Genomic DNA, 15,940 nt, shown 5'->3' with positions numbered 1-15,940 from the left:
AGCCTAGATTACAATTAAGCTCTCCTCCAAGTGTGATTGCAGGGCTGGATCCACAGCCTGAGGCCCCTGTTGTAGCCCCTGTGACAGTCAGACAGATACCGGATGTAATAGATCAAAAGTCCCCCCTGCAAAATGTTTTACAAACAGCCAATAGAGCAGGGGAAGATGTTACAGAATATGGTCTGACTTGTCCCGTGATAGAACAACAAGATGCCCAAGGAAACCCATTGCGGGTTCATGTGCCTTTTGCCTTTAAAAGCTTGAAGGAGTTAAAAACTGCTTGTGCGCAGTATGGACCTAATGCTCCATTCACGCAGGCATTGCTTGAATACTTAGGAACGGATGCTTTGCCGCCCAATGATTGGAAGCAGCTTGCTAGAGCCTGTCTGTCAGGAGGAGAGTACCTATTATGGAATTCTGATTTCGCAGTCTTTTGCCAAAATACCGCTGATCTCAATCATCAGCAAGGCATTCCCATCACTTTTGAAATGTTGCCCGGGGAAGGGCAGTACCGTGACCTTCAAACTCAATTAAATTTTAACCCTGCTGCCTATGCTCAGACTAATGCTGCAGCACAAAAAGCATGGAGAAAAATCCCCATGCCGGGAAAAAGGGCTGAGGAATTAACTAAAATAGTACAGGGCCCTGATAAGCCATTTCAAGATTTCCTTTCTCGACTGTTACAGGCAGCTGGTAGGATATTAGGAGATTCCTATGCAGGATTACGCTTAGTAAAACAGTTGGCTTTTGAAAATGCAAATTCAGCATGCCAGGCTGCTATCCACCCGTACAGAAATAAGGGAGGTTTATCTGACTATGTTCATTTATGCTCGGACATTGGTCCGTCTTATACCCAGGGATTAGCTATGGCCGCAGCCTTACAAGGAAAGACAGTAAAAGAAATGTTACAACACCAACAGCAACAAAAAAGACAAAAAGGATCTGAAAGTTGTTTCAGGTGTGGGCGATCTGGACATATGGCAAAAAATTGCCCTGATAGGTCAGACCAACCACAAACAAAAAAACCAAAACAACCCGGTCTGTGCCCAAAATGTAAGAGGGGAAACCACTGGGCCAATGAATGTAAATCCAAAAGAGATGCTTCTGGTAATCCTCTCGTTCCGGGAAACGGGAAGAGGGGCCAGCCCCAGGCCCTGCAACAATGTTATGGGGCGCTCCAGCAGTTTGTTCCCCAACAACAAAAAAATCCGTTCAAGAGCTCTTCAGAGCCACCCCAGGCAGTGCAGGATTGGACCTCAGTAGCGCCGCCTACACAAAACTAACGCCTGAAATGGGTGTGCAAGCTATCCCCACAGGGGTTTTTGGGCTCTACCACCTCAAACGATGGGGTTGGTTGTTGGGAGAAGCAGTACAACAATAAAGTGGATTATGATAGCCCCAGGCATTATAGACATGGACTATACCGGAGAAATTAAGGTTTTGACTCATTCACCTGGGGGTGTTGCTGTTATAGAAAAAGGACAGAGAATAGCCCAATTGTTATTAATTCCATATATCAAAATAGGTCAGGTTAAACAAAATAAACCTAGGGGAGAACATGGTTTCGGCTCATCAGATGCTTATTGGGTTCAAGCAATGAATCATCAAAGACCAGAAATGACTCTCACTGTTAATGGCCGCTCCTTTATAAGACTTTTAGATACGGGAGCTGATGTATCTGTTATAACTGCTCAACAATGCCCGTACATTGGCCAAAACATCAAACCATAACTCAATTACAAGGAATAGGAATGTTACAATCACCAGAACAAAGTAGTGATAATTTAAATTGGAAAGATCAGGAGGGACATCAAGGGACTTTTCAACCATATATTGTAGCCGGATTACCTGTTAATTTATGGGGGAGAGACATCATGAGTAAGATGGGAGTGTATTTGTATAGTCCCAATCAACAGGTCACTAATATGATGTCTGACCAAGGCTTCCTCCCTGAAAATGGACTGGGAACAAACAATCAAGGAAGAAGGTCACCTATTGTCCCATCTCCTTTACCCCTTAGATCAGGACTAGGATATTTTTAGCTGGGGTCACTGAGCGTCCTGTACCCTATACTGACGCCATCACTTGGAAAAGTGATGCCCCAGTATGGGTAGATCAGTGGCCCCTATCAGCAGAAAAGATTCAAGCTGCCAAGCTGCTAGTACAGGAGCAACTTGAAAAAGGACACATTGTTCCCTCTAATTCTCCCTGGAATTCTCCCATATTTGTTATTAAGAAAAAATCTGGTCAGTGGAGATTGTTACAGGATTTCCGAAAAATCAATGAAACCATGGAATTAATGGGAGCTTTACAGCCAGGCTTATCCTGCCCCGCAGCCATACCAAAAAACACATATAAAATTGTTTTGGATTTAAAAGATTGTTTTTATACCATACCTTTAAATCCTAATGATTGCCCTAGATTTGCATTCAATGTTCCTTCTGTTAATTTACAAGAACCTTTTAAGAGATATCATTGGCTAGTGCTACCTCAGGGAATGGCTAATAGCCCTACATTATGTCAAAAATTTGTATCAGCTGCAATAGAACCTACCCGAAGGGCATTTCCAGATATTTACATCATCCACTACATGGATGACATAGTCCTTGCCCACTCATGTGAACCAAAGTTGCTTACTGCTTTTGCTCATTTACAGAAAAAACTCCTCAATTATGGGCTGGTTATAGCCCCAGAAAAAATTCAGCAAGTGCCTCCTTACTCTTATCTGGGATATTGTTTAATGCCTCAGGCCATTGTGCCTCAAAAAATACAAATCCAGCGAGATTGTTTAAAAACATTAAATGATTTTCAAAAGCTACTGGGAGACATTAATTGGATTAGACCTCAGTTGCGGTTGACAACCGGAGATTTGCAACCTTTGTTTCATATATTACGAGGGGAAGCCGATCCTACTTCTCCCTACGAGATGACTAAAGAGGGATTACAGGCTTTAGATAAAGTAGAAACCGCCATAAATGAACAACAAATATTATATGTAGATTATACCCAACCCTGGGAGGCATACATTTTACCCACAAACCTCACCCCAACAGCAGTTATTTGGCAAAAAGGACCCCTAAGATGGATCCATCTCCCTGTTTCTCCCGTGAAAGTGTTAAATCCGTATCATGAAGCTGTAGCGCTGTTAGTTCAGCTATGTCGGGGAGAATCAATTAAATATTTTGGAAGAGAGCCACAAACCATTACAGTTCCCTTTACTATGCAGCAAATAGACTGGCTGTTTCAACATTCTAACACTTGGGGCATTGCACTTGCTAATTTTTCAGGAAAAATTGGTATACATTACCCAAACAACAAATTACTGCATTTTGCTATGACACATGCCTTTATCTTTTCTAAGATTGTTCAGCAACAACCCATTAAAAATGCTGTTCTTGTTTTTACTGATGGCTCCTCTAATGGAAGAGCTACCTCTGTTATTGGTGATCAACCACATGTAATTTCATCACCTCCAGCATCAGCTCAAGTAGTTGAATTACGGGCTGTCAGTGCTGTATTTCAAACCTTACACTCAGTTCCTTTTAATTTGTATACTGATAGCTACTATGGAGCTCAATCCGTAGATAAACTTGAAACTATAGCATCCATTAAAACTCAAAATAATGAAATTCAAATCCAAACTCTTATCAGACAACGTACAAATCCTCGCTTTGTCGGACACATTCGGGCCCATTCTGGGCTACCTGGACCCCTCACTGAAGGCAATACCACAGCAGATCAGCTCACAAAATTGGTGGCCCTAACTAACGTTGAATTGGCTGAACAATCACACAAGTCACACCACCAAAACTGTCGGAGTCTACAAAGACAATTCTAGCTTACAAAACAATGCACTATCTGTCCTGTACATCACTCTGTGCCACATTTAGGGGTTAACCCTCGGGGTATCATGCCCAATCAATCATGGCAGATGGACGTTACACACGTCCCTAGTTTTGGAAAATTACAATATATACATGTCACTATAGATACCTTCTCTGGATTTCTCATGGCTACAGCCCAGACAGGGGAAGCCACGAAACATATTATTAATCACTGCTTGCATTGCTCCTCTGCTATGGGCCTTCCAGAAATAATTAAACAGATAATGGTACTGGATATACCAGTAAAGGGTTTCAACACTTCTGCTCTCAATTTAACATCACACACAAAACGGGTATTCCTTATAATCCACAAGGACAAGGAATTGTTGAACGTGCTCATAGAATGCTAAAAGCCCAACTAAAAAAAATAAAAAAGGGGGAGACCTACCCTGTCTCTCCACATACAATCTTAAATCATACTTTATTTATTTTAAATTTTTTAAATTTGGATGCACGGGGCAGATCTGCTGCAGATCGCTTGTGGCATCCCACTACTCAACATAATTACGCATATGTAAAGTGGAGGGACCCTCTTGACAATAACTGGCATGGGCCAGATCCAGTCCTCATATAGGGATGAGGACATGTTTGTGTTTATTCACAGGATAATGGAGGAGCACGGTGGCTGCCGGAAAGGCTGGTGCGTTCTGCTGCAGATCCTACTCGGAGTCTTGACGGTCCTGACCTCAGCTGATGGAACCACGTATTGGGCTTACATCCCTGATCCCCCCCCTTGCATCCCACCATATGGGAAGGACCCCAGACTGTAGATCCTTGTGAAAAAGAGAAGCGCACAAGCAGCAAAACTGCATTATGGAGAGACTGTTACATCGAACCCTGGAGGTATCCCATCCCAGGGTTTAATAGATCCTTCATAGACTGGTCCGGAGGAAATGGGACACATCAAAACCCCGGACAATTGGGAATAGTTGCAGGCCTATGGTGGGCTGATTCCTATCCCCAACATCATATTTGGAAAATAGCTGGAGCATTAGATGCCATGGAATTGGCAGCTAAAACCCCCTCCAGTAAAGTTACTATTAGACAAGAAAATGTTACTGCCTGTGTCAGACCCCCACATGTACTTTTGATAGGCAATGTCACCATTCATGTTATAGATAATTCTCAGTTCAATGTTTCTTGTATAAACTGTAAACTTAGTAGTTGTGTCACATGGCTCCCCAAAAAAACAGAGTCACGGTATTACATCAACCTTCCTTTGTGATGTTACCTGTTAACATGTCTGAAGAATGGCATTCTGACAAAGGATATCAAGTAATAGTAAAGTTAGAAGCGGCTCTTTCAAGACCAATTCGAGCCGCAGGGCTTATTATAGCTGGGATAACTGCTTTAATTGTGCTCATAGCCTCCTCTGTAACAGCGGCAGTTTCTCTATCCCAGACAGTTAAAACAGCTGCTCATGTAAACTCATTGTCTAAAAATGTATCCACTGCTTTAGGTATGCAAGAACTCATAGATCAAAAATTAAGCGCAAAAATCGATGCCTTATATGAGATGATATTTTGGATGGGTGAGGAGGTACAAGCCCTAAAAATTAAGACAAGGTTATCTTGTCATGCAGAGTACATTTGGATCTATGTGACAGCAAAACAATATAATCAATCTGAGACACCTTGGGATAAGGTGAAAAAACACTTATTAGGCATCTGGCATCATGAAAATGTTACTCTTGACCTTATCCAATTTCATAAAGAGGTCTTGACACTGCAAGAGACCTCTCCTTTAAATACTGATATAGCTGAGATGCTCAACAAGCTTGTCTCTAGCTTTCACAATGTATTTCCATCGTACTCTTCAATGCTTCAATTTATGGCACCCCTTGTAATTCCGCTTGTTGTGATCCTCCTGATACTATGTTTCCTCCCCTGCATCACAAAAGCTGTGATCGGGACAGTCACAGATATTTATGGAGAAATTCACAAAATAAGGCTCCACATGGCTAATAAACCAAAAGCCACTGCCCCTGTCTAACCCCAAAGGAGATCGGTAGCCAATGACGGGTAATGACCAGGAAGCGTTTTTACAACCTAAGACAGGAATCGATCGTTGTGATGATCAATATCCCATGTCAGGTAAGTAAAGGTGTCTGTACTGACTACCTAAGCCAGACACGATCTCAAAAAAATAAAAAAGGGGGATATGTAGGGAGCTGGAGCATTAAGGGTTAAGAAAATGTAACTTCAAGCAGAGGTTGGGAGGATCGCTGTGGGGAACTCCGATAAGCATAAAAAACAAACAGGGGACTGTTCCGGAAAAATGGCGGCGTGAAGTGAGCCTCTGTAAAGCTCCCCTGGAATTTACAAAGAATCGAACAACAAAAACTCCACAAAGGACTCCCTGTACAGCAGACAGGCAAGATGAAGAGGCCCACTACCGACTGAAATCACCCACAGGTGGGAGATTCGCGCAACTGGAGGGAGGAGGAAAGGGAGAAGTGCGCGGAGACGGAGCCGCGCGGGCGCAGGACCCAGACCTAGCTCAGTGCTCCGAGCTCGCTGCTTCCCGAAACTACCGCAGCTGCCAGTGAGGGAAGAACTCGGACTGCTAGGGCTCCGCCTGGGCTCCACAGGGCTGAGGGGACAGCATATAACACAGCTGAACCCAATGCTCACGGCAGAGACCTCGGAGAAAAGACTGAGGGAAAAAGGCTGAAAACGATGGTTTAAGCCCTCACTGCCGAGCAGAGAACAGAGCCTTAGGCACTGAGACTAGCCGCCCCCTCCCACCCCTCCCAGAGCTCGCCCCGCCCCCACCTGCCCAGTGCTAGAAGCGAAACAGTAGCAGTGTCAGATCAAAACAACAGAAAATTTGCTGTTTTGAGAACTTTGGTCCGCAAACACAAATTCACAGCCCAACTAGTTCCGGCAAAGGGGAGGGAGCTGTGGAAGCAGGACCGGCTGTGGTGGTGGTCGCCGCCATTGCTCTGGGCCACCTCTCACAACTTACCCCACCCCTGACCCCACCTATCTGAACAGATCCCTGCAGGAGTAAACAGAACTGCTAAAACATACGGGCTCTGATTCAGGAGCTGGAAGAGCTTTGGAACATCAAAAGCTCTCCGCATACCCACCGGGACACTGCGCCCTGTGACCTAGATGAACTATTAACAGAGGAGAAGCCCATCTCCCAGGGAATCCCCCCATTGTGTGAGAAGCAGGAATAGTGCAGAGAAAACAGCACTACCATGTGGGAGAAGAAAAATAAATTGCAGTTGGAGAAATAATAAAACATTCTACCAACAAGTACTAGAAAACAAAAGAAAGACCTCGTCCTATAAACCTGTTGCAAAAGTCACTCCTGTAGATGTCTAGGAAGAGAAATAGTAAACCAGTAATCACCAGGAATAACCAAGGCAACAAGATAGCTCAGAAAGAAAGTGAAAAATCTCCAGAGAAGGAACTTAAAGATACAGAAATATGTGACTTAAATGACAGAGAATTCAAGATTGCAGTTCTGAAAAAAACTCAACGAGATACAAGAAAACACAGACAGGCAGTTAAATGAACTCAGAAACACAATCAAAGAACAGCATGAGCATTTTACGAAAGAGATTGAAATTTTAAAAAAGAACCAAATAGAATTTCTGGAGATTAAGAACTCAATAGAAGAAATTAAGAATGAAATAATCAGCTTAGGTAGTAGAGTTGACCAGATGGAGGAAAGAATCAGTGACATCGAAGATAGAAACTTGGAAATGACACAGATAGAAGAAGAAAGAGACTTGAGACTTAAAAGAAATGAAAGAACTCTACAAGAACTTTCTGACTCCATCAGAAAGAACAATATAAGAATAATGGGCATACCAGAAGGAGAAGAAAGAGAGAAGGGAACAGAGAATATATTCAAACAAATTGTCGATGAGAACTTCCAAAACTTGTGGACAGAACTGGACCCTCGAATCCAAGAAGCAAATAGAACACCTAGTTACCTCAATCCCAACAGGCCTTCTCCAAGGCACATTGTATTGAAGCTGTCTAAAATCAATGACAAAGAAATAATCCTCAAGGCAGCCAGAGAAAAGAAGACGGTAACTTACAAAGGAAAGCCCATTAGATTATCATCAGATTTTTCAGCAGAATCTCTACAAGCCAGGAGGGAGTGGAACCAAATATTCAAACTGTTGAAAGAGAGAAATTATGAGCCAAGAATAGTATATCCAGCAAAGATATCCTTTAGATTCGAAGGAGGAATAAAGACCTTTCCAGACATACAGAAGCTGAGGGGATTTTCTAATACATGACCTGCACTACAAGAAATACTAAAGGAGGCTATTCGACCAGCATCAACAGTGACAATTTGTGGCAACCAAAACATAAAAAGGAGGAGAGTAAAGGCCTGAACCGGAATATGGGAATGGAGAAAGTAAGCGTGCTGAAGAAAACGGAATACTCTATATATCAAACTTTCTTTTGCATAAACTTAAGGGTAACCACTCAAAAAAAATCCAGAACTGAAATATATACTGAAATAAAAGAAGAAACAGAGGGAAACATCATAGAATACCACCACACAGAAATAATAGACAACAACAAAAAGGCAAAGAAACAATGGAGACACAGCCTTACCAGAAAACTAAAGATAGAATGACAGGAAATCCTCACATATCAATAATCACCCTAAATGTAAATGGACTGAACTCACCAATAAAAAGAGTAGAAGATTGGATAAAAAAAAAAACTAAACCCAACCATATGCTGTCTCCAAGAGACACATCTCAGCTACAAGGACAAGCATAGACTCAAAGTGAAAGGGTGGAAATTGATACTCCAAGCAAATGGTACCCAGAGAAAATCAGGTGTAGCCATAATGATATCAGATGAAACAGACTTCAAGGTGAAAAAGATAACAAGAGACAAAGATGGACATTTCATAATGGTGATGGGGACTGTACAACAAGAAGACATAAAAGTCATCAATATTTATGCCCCCAATCAGGGAGCACTGAAATACACCAAGCAACTACTAACAGAACTAATGGGAGAAATTGACCAAAACACAATTATACTAGGGGACTTAAATACATCATTGACAGCTATGGATAGATCATCCAAGCAGAAAATAAATAACTAAATAGTAGCCCTAAATGACACATTAGATGAAATGGACATAATTGACATTTATAGAGCACTTCATCCTAAAACATCAGACTATACATTCTTTTCTAGTGTACACGGAACATTCTCAAGGATAGACCATATATTGGGACATAAAATCAGTCTCAACAAATTTAAGGAGATTGAAATCATACCATGCATATTCTCTGATCACAAGGCTTTGAAATTGGGTATCAACTGTAAAAAGAAAGCGGGGAAAAAACACAAATACATGGAGATTAAACAACACACTTTTAAAGAAGGACTGGGTCAAGAAGAAGTTAGAGGAGAGATCAAAAGATACATAGAAACAAATGACAGTGAAAATACATCATACCAAAATTTTTGGGATGCAGCGAAAGCAGTTTTAAGAGGGAAATTTATCTCACTACAGGCCTATCTCAAGAAACAAGAAAACTCCCAAATAAATAACCTCATGTTACACCTTAAAGAACTAGAAAAAGAAGAACAAGTAAAACCCAAGGTCAGCAGAAGAAAGGAAATAACAAAAATTAGAGCAGAACTAAATAAAATAGAGAACAAAAAGACAATAGAAAAAATTAATGTGACAAAGAGCTGGTTCTTTGAAAAGATTAACAAAATTGACAAACCCTTGGCTAGACTTACTAAGATAAAAAGAGAGAAGACACTGATTAACAAAATCAGAAACGTAAAAGGGGAAGTTATCACAGACACGACAGAAATACAAAGGATCATCCAAGAATACTATGAAGGACTATATGCCACCAAATTCAACAACCTAGAAGAAATGGACAAGTTCTTAGAAACATATAGCCTTCCAAGGCTGAACCATGAAGAACTGGAAAATCTAAACAGGCCGATCACCAGTAACGAAATTGAATCAGTCATCCAAAACCTTCCCAAAAGCAAAAGTCCGGGACCAGATGGCTTCAGTAGTGAATTCTACCAAACCTTCAAAGAGGATCTAATACCAATCCTGCACACACTCTTCCAAAAAATTGAAGAAGAGACAGTACTCCCTAACTCATTTTATGAGGCCAACATTACCCTGATACCAAAACCTGGTAAGGACAGCACAAAAAAAGAAAACTACAGACCAATATCTCTGATGAATACCAATGCAAAAATCCTAAATAAAATTCTAGCAAATCGAATACAACAATGCATTAAAAAGATTATTCATCACAACCAAGTGGGGTTCATCCTCGGGGCACAAGGATGGTTCAACATACGCAAATCCATCAATGTGATACATCATATAAACAAAATAAAGGACAAAAATCATATGATTACATCAATTGATGCAGAAAAAGCATTTGACAAGATACAACATCCATTTATGATTAAAACACTTAATAAAATAGGTATAGAAGGAAAATACCTTAACATAATAAAGGTCATATATGACAACCCCTCTGCTAATCTCATAATTAATGGAGAAAAACTGAAGCCCTTTGCTCTACGTTCAGGAACACGACAGGGATGTCCCCTATCACCTCTGCTTTTCAACATAGTGTTGGAAGTCCTTGCCAGAGCAATCAGGCAAGAGAAAGAAATAAAAGGCATCCAAATTGGGAATGAAGAAGTTAAATTATCACTCTTTGCAGATGACATGATGCTATATATAGAAAACCCTAAAGACTCCACCAAAAAGCTATTAGAAACAATCAACGAATACAGTAAAGTTGCTGGCTACAAAATCAACGCACAAAAGTCCATTGCCTTCCTATATACTAACAATGAAATCTCAGAAAAAGAAATACAAAAAACAATTCCTTTTGCAATTGCAGCAAAAAGAATAAAATACCTAGGAATAAACTTAACCAAGGATGTGAAAGATCTATATGCTGAAAACTGTAAGACTTTTTTGAAAGAAATTGAAGAAGACACAAAGAAATGGAAAGACATTCCGTGCTCATGGATCGGAAGAATCAACATAGTTAAAATGGCCATATTACCCAAAGAAATATACAGATTCAATGCAATCCCCATCAAAATCCCAATGGCATTTTTTAAAGAAATAGAACAAAAAATCATCAGATTTGTTTAGAACCACAAAAGACCCCGAATAGCCAAAGCAATCTTAAGAAAAAAGAAAAATGATGGAGGTATCACACTTCCTGACTTCAGCTTGTACTACAGGGCTACAATAATCAAAACAGCATGGTATTGGCAGAAAAACAGACACATAGACCAATGGAATAGAATTGGGAACCCAGAAATAAAACCACATAAATATGGACAGATAATTTTTGACAAAGAAGCTAAAAACATACAATGGAGGAAAGACAGCCTCTTCAATAAATGGTGCTGGGAGAATTCGATAGCCATGTGCAAAAGAATGAAACTGGACTGCTATCTGTCACCATGTACCAAAGTTCATTCAAAATGGATCAAAGACTTAAGCATAAGACCTGACACAATAAACTGCATAGAAGAAAACATAGATACTAAACTTACGGACCTTGGGTTTAAAGAGCATTTTATGAATTTGACTCCAAAGGCAATGGAAGTAAAAGCTAAAATAAACGAATGGGACTATATGAAACTTAAAAGCTTCTGCACAGCAAAAGAAACCATTGACAAAATAAAGAGGCCACCAACTGAATGGGAGAAGATTTTTGCAAACAGTGCCTCTGATAAGGGGCTAGTATCCAGAATATACAAAAAACCCATGCAACTCAACAACAAAGAAAACAAACAACCCAATTGAAAAATGGGCAGAGGACTTGAAGAGACATTTCTCCAAAGAGGAGATACAAATGGCAAATAGACATATGAAAAAATGCTCAACATCACTAATCATCAGAGAAATGCAAATCAAAACCACAATGAGATATCACCTCACCCCAGTCAGAATGGCTATCATCAACAAGACAAATAGTAACAAGTGTTGGAGAGGCTGTGGAGAAAAAGGAACCCTCGTACACTGTTGGTGGGAATGCAGACTGGTGCAGCCGTTATGGAAGGCAGTGTGGAGGTTCCTCAAAAAATTACGAATAGAATTGCCATATGACCCAGCAATCCCTCTCCTGGGTATCTACCCAAAAAATCTGAAAACATTTAGAGATAAAGACACCTGTGCTCCAATGTTCATTGCAGCTTTGTTTATGGTGGCCAAGACATGGGAACAACCAAAATGTCCTTCGATAGATGAATGGATAAAGAAGTTGTGGTATATATACACAATGGAATACTATTCGGCGGTAAGAAAAGATGATATAGGAACATTTGTGACAACATGGATGGATCTTGAGAGTGTAATGCTGAGCGAAATAAGTCAGACAGAAAAAGCAGAGAACCATGTGATTTCACTGATATGTGGTATATAGATCAAAAACAACAAAAGAACAAGATAAACAAATGAGAAACAGAAACTCATAGACACAGACAATGGTTTGGTGCTTGCCAGAGGGTGAGGGGTGTGCGGTGTGGGGGGTGGGAGATGAGGGTAAGGGGGATCGAATATATGGTGATGGAAGGAGAACAGACTCTGGGTGATGAACACACAATGGGATTTATAGATGATGTAATACAGAATTGTATACCTGAAATCTATGTAATTTTACTAACAATTGTCACCCCAATAAATTTAATAAAATAAAATAAAAAATTTAAAAAAATGCTGTTCTTATTTTTACTGATGGCTCCTCTAATGGAAGTGCTACCTATGTTATTGGTGATCAACCGCATGTAATTTCATCTCCTCCAGCATCAGCTCAAGTAGTTGAATTATGGGCTGTCAGTGCTGTATTTCAAAACTTACACTCAGTTCCTTTTAATTTGTATACTGATAGCTACTATGTAGCTCAATCCGTAGATAAACTTGAAACTATAGCATCCATTAAAACTCAAAATAATGAAATTCAGGGGCTGTTCATTCAAATCCAATCTCTTATCAGACAACGTACAAATCCTTGCTTTGTTGGACACATTCGGGCCCATTCCGGGCTACCTGGACCCCTCACTGAAGGCAATACCACAGCAGATCAGCTCACAAAATTGGTGGCCCTAACTAACGTTGAATTGGCTGAACAATCACACAAGTTACACCACCAAAACTGTCAGAGTCTACAAAGACAATTCCAGCTTACAAAAGAAACAGCCAGACAAATTGTAAAACCATGACCTATCTGTCCTATACATCACTCTGTGCCACATTTAAGGGTTAACACTCGGGGTATCACGCCCAATCAATCATGGCAGATGGACGTTACACACGTCTCTAGTTTTGGAAAATTACAATATGTACATGTCACTATAGATACCTTCTCTGGATTTCTCATGGCTACAGCCCAGACAGGGGAAGCCACGAAACATATTATTAATCACTGCTTGCATTGCTCCTCTGCTATGGGCCTTCCAGAAATAATTAAACAGATAATGGTACTGGATATACCAGTAAAGGGTTTCAACACTTCTGCTCTCAATTTAACATCACACACAAAACGGGTATTCCTTATAATCCACAAGGACAAGGAATTGTTGAACGTGCTCATAGAATGCTAAAAGCCCAACTGAAAAAAATAAAAAAGGGGGAGACCTACCCTGTCTCTCCACATACAATCTTAAATCATACTTTATTTATTTTAAATTTTTTAAATTTGGATGCACGGGGCAGATCTGCTGCAGATCGCTTCTGGCATCCCACTACTCAACATGATTACGCATATGTAAAGTGGAGGGACCCTCTTGACAATAACTGGCATGGGCCAGATCCAGTCCTCATATGGGGACGAGGACATGTTTGTGTTTATTCACAGGATAATGGAGGAGCACGGTGGCTGCCGGAAAGGCTGCTGCATTCTGCTGGAGATCCTACCTGCGTTCTTGTGCGCGCAGAGGGACTAGAGTCCCCGCAGGACAGGGACAGACAGACAGAACAGGAGGAGGAGTAAGAGGGAGCAAGATGGAAATATACACGTATATGTACATGTATGTATCTAGACATACAGTGAGACATGGACATAGACAGAGAAAGAGGGGGCTGGCACGTGGGGAGAGAGCTCCTGAGCGAGAGCCTGAGCCCAACAGGCATGTCACAGAGCCAAACAGACGGGGTGGTAGTTGAGGGGGAGGGGGGGAGGGACGCACAGGCTGGGACACGGACTGGGACAGACGCACTGAGGCTGTTTTGAGGTGGCAGCTTCTCCACCGAAGTGTGGTCGTGCCCGGGGCTGGGCTCAGCTAAGGAGGCAGTGCCCGGGCTTTGGCAGTCACCCTTGAAGCCCCCGGGGCGGGCCGCCAGGGTCTCCGGAGTGGCGGTGGGCTCCGAGCCCCGCCCAGGAACCTGCCGGTGGGAGGAGAGTGGCAGCCCCCAGGCACCCTGGTTGTGAGGGTTGCGTGCCTGCGTGCCTGCTCTTCCCCTTGTGGTGGTCTCTCCTGGAGTCCGAGGGCGCGCAGTGCATTGGAGTGCTCTTCCCTCCGTCCCCTTGTTTGTCCCGGCTCTTTTTCCCCTGTGTGTTGGGGCCACCGCGGCCGGCAGGAACTGAGGGCTCCTGACTCTTGTGGGAGACAGGAGTGGGCACGCGGGGGTGTGGGGCAAGGTGCCTGCCAGCGGAGACAGAGGCCTCCGGTGGGGCGGGGCGTGTGGGCATCCCGTTTGCCCAAGGACACGCCGATCCTTTGTCTCGGGGCCCAGGGGCAGGCACAGGGATGGTCGTCCCCTGGGCTCGGGTCGAGGTGCAAAGGACCTGCACGTCCTGAGATGGAGAAAGCCTGGTGGAGGCCTGCGCCAACAGGCAGCCATGGGCATGAGCATTGGTGGCTAGGGCAGCGGGTGCGGGAGCGGGAGGGAGCGCGGCAATGGCGGCGGTGGTGGCGGCGGCGACTGCGGCTCGGAGAAGGGCTGCGGGCTGTCGGCCTGCGGGAGCGAAGAGGACTGAGAAGAGGATATGGGGGGAGCCGGGGCCGACGGGCCTGGCGTGAGGCCCGGGCTTCGAGCTTGTAGTGCCGGGCGGCTGACCCGCCGCTGGCCAGGAGGACCTTCGGATGGCTGGGCGGCTGCAGAGGGGCAAGGGGCAAGGAGGGAGGCACGCCGGGGCGGCGGCGTAAAAGGAGAGGCGAGCAAAAGCCTACAGCATCCAGTATTCCCAGGCAGTCTCCCATCCAATTACCAACCAGGCCCGACCCTGCTTAGCTTCCGAGATCAGACGAGATCGGGCGTGTTCAGGGTGGTATGGCCGAGGGTGGTATGGGCTCCCGGTGCCCCAAGAGCCTGCGCCAGGCCTGCCTTTTGAGCGCGCGCCATACAGCTGGGCCGCCCAGGTGGCGAGCATCTCCCTGCTGGCCGGCTTTGCGAGCGCTGCGCCTCCCGCCTGCTTCCCGCCTCCTCCGGACGCCTCTGGCATGGGCGGCGGGCTACTCCTGGCCCGCAGCGAGGCCCTTTCGCGCCACCCGTGGCTCCACGGGCCTCTGTCACTTCCCTGATGGTGACAGAAGTCGTGGAAATCTGGCATCCTGGGACTCCCCAGGCCCGACAGGCAAACACCCCACCCCCTACCGCCACCAGGCCCACCCCCAACCGCACCCCCAACGCTGGTGGAGGCCGGCGCTAGCAGGCAGCCCTGTGCTTGGGAGTTGTGGGAGGAGCAGGCGGCAGCGCTGCGGCTGCGGCAGTGGCGGGGGCGGCGGCGGGAGAGGGCGGGGCTTGCAGTGGTTGCGGGGAACGCGTTGGCGGGAACTGGAGGGAGTGCGGTGATGGCTGAGGCAGCGGCGGACTTAGGGAGCGCTGCGGCTGGAGCTGGAGGGGGTGCGATGATGGCGGCGGCGGCTGCTGGGAGCGGGAGGGAGCGCCGACATGGCGGCGGCGGCGGCGGCGGCTGCGCCGGCGGCGAACGGCTGCCGACCGATGGCCTGCGGGAGCCAAGATGACTAAGAAGAGGGTGTGGGGGTTTCATGCGGGAGACCCTGCTCGCTCCGCGATTTGTCGTGTTGAGCGGCCTGCGGGGTCTCTGGTCC

The 15,940-nt window shown here is 44.3% G+C and overlaps 1 protein-coding gene and 1 pseudogene across 1 annotated transcript; one reads left to right on the top strand and one right to left on the bottom strand.

The window, feature by feature from the left end:
* Positions 1-471: 471 nt before the first annotated feature.
* On the top strand, positions 472-14,751 carry LOC148758167 (endogenous retrovirus group K member 10 Gag polyprotein-like). The gene is made up of 4 exons (XM_088798908.1): positions 472-904; positions 4,554-4,561; positions 13,697-13,812; positions 14,722-14,751. Exons 1-4 carry the CDS (start codon positions 489-491, stop codon positions 14,749-14,751), a joined length of 570 nt encoding a protein of 189 aa, XP_088655034.1. The 5' UTR covers positions 472-488.
* A 300-nt stretch (positions 14,752-15,051) lies between these two features.
* Positions 15,052-15,170, bottom strand: LOC148758166 (5S ribosomal RNA; annotated as a pseudogene).
* Between the last annotated feature and the right edge of the window lie 770 nt (positions 15,171-15,940).

Source organism: Rhinolophus sinicus, chromosome 6 (assembly GCF_057876585.1).
Source record: "Rhinolophus sinicus isolate RSI-liver-muscle chromosome 6, RSI-T2T, whole genome shotgun sequence".
Taxonomy (NCBI): Eukaryota; Metazoa; Chordata; class Mammalia; order Chiroptera; family Rhinolophidae; genus Rhinolophus; species Rhinolophus sinicus.
Note: the sequence above shows the minus strand (reverse complement) of the source record. Positions and strands in the feature narration are given on the sequence as shown.

What these genes read in the sequence shown, in the direction of transcription:
- LOC148758167 (XM_088798908.1), top strand. Translation starts at nt 489, where the DNA reads ATGTTGCCCGGGGAAGGGCAGTACCGTGACCTTCAAACTCAATTAAAT. An exon ending in GAGATCCTACCTGCGTTCTT is followed by an intron (nt 13,813 to 14,721) that starts GTGCGCGCAGAG and finishes CTGCGCCAACAG; the next exon opens with GCAGCCATGGGCATGAGCAT.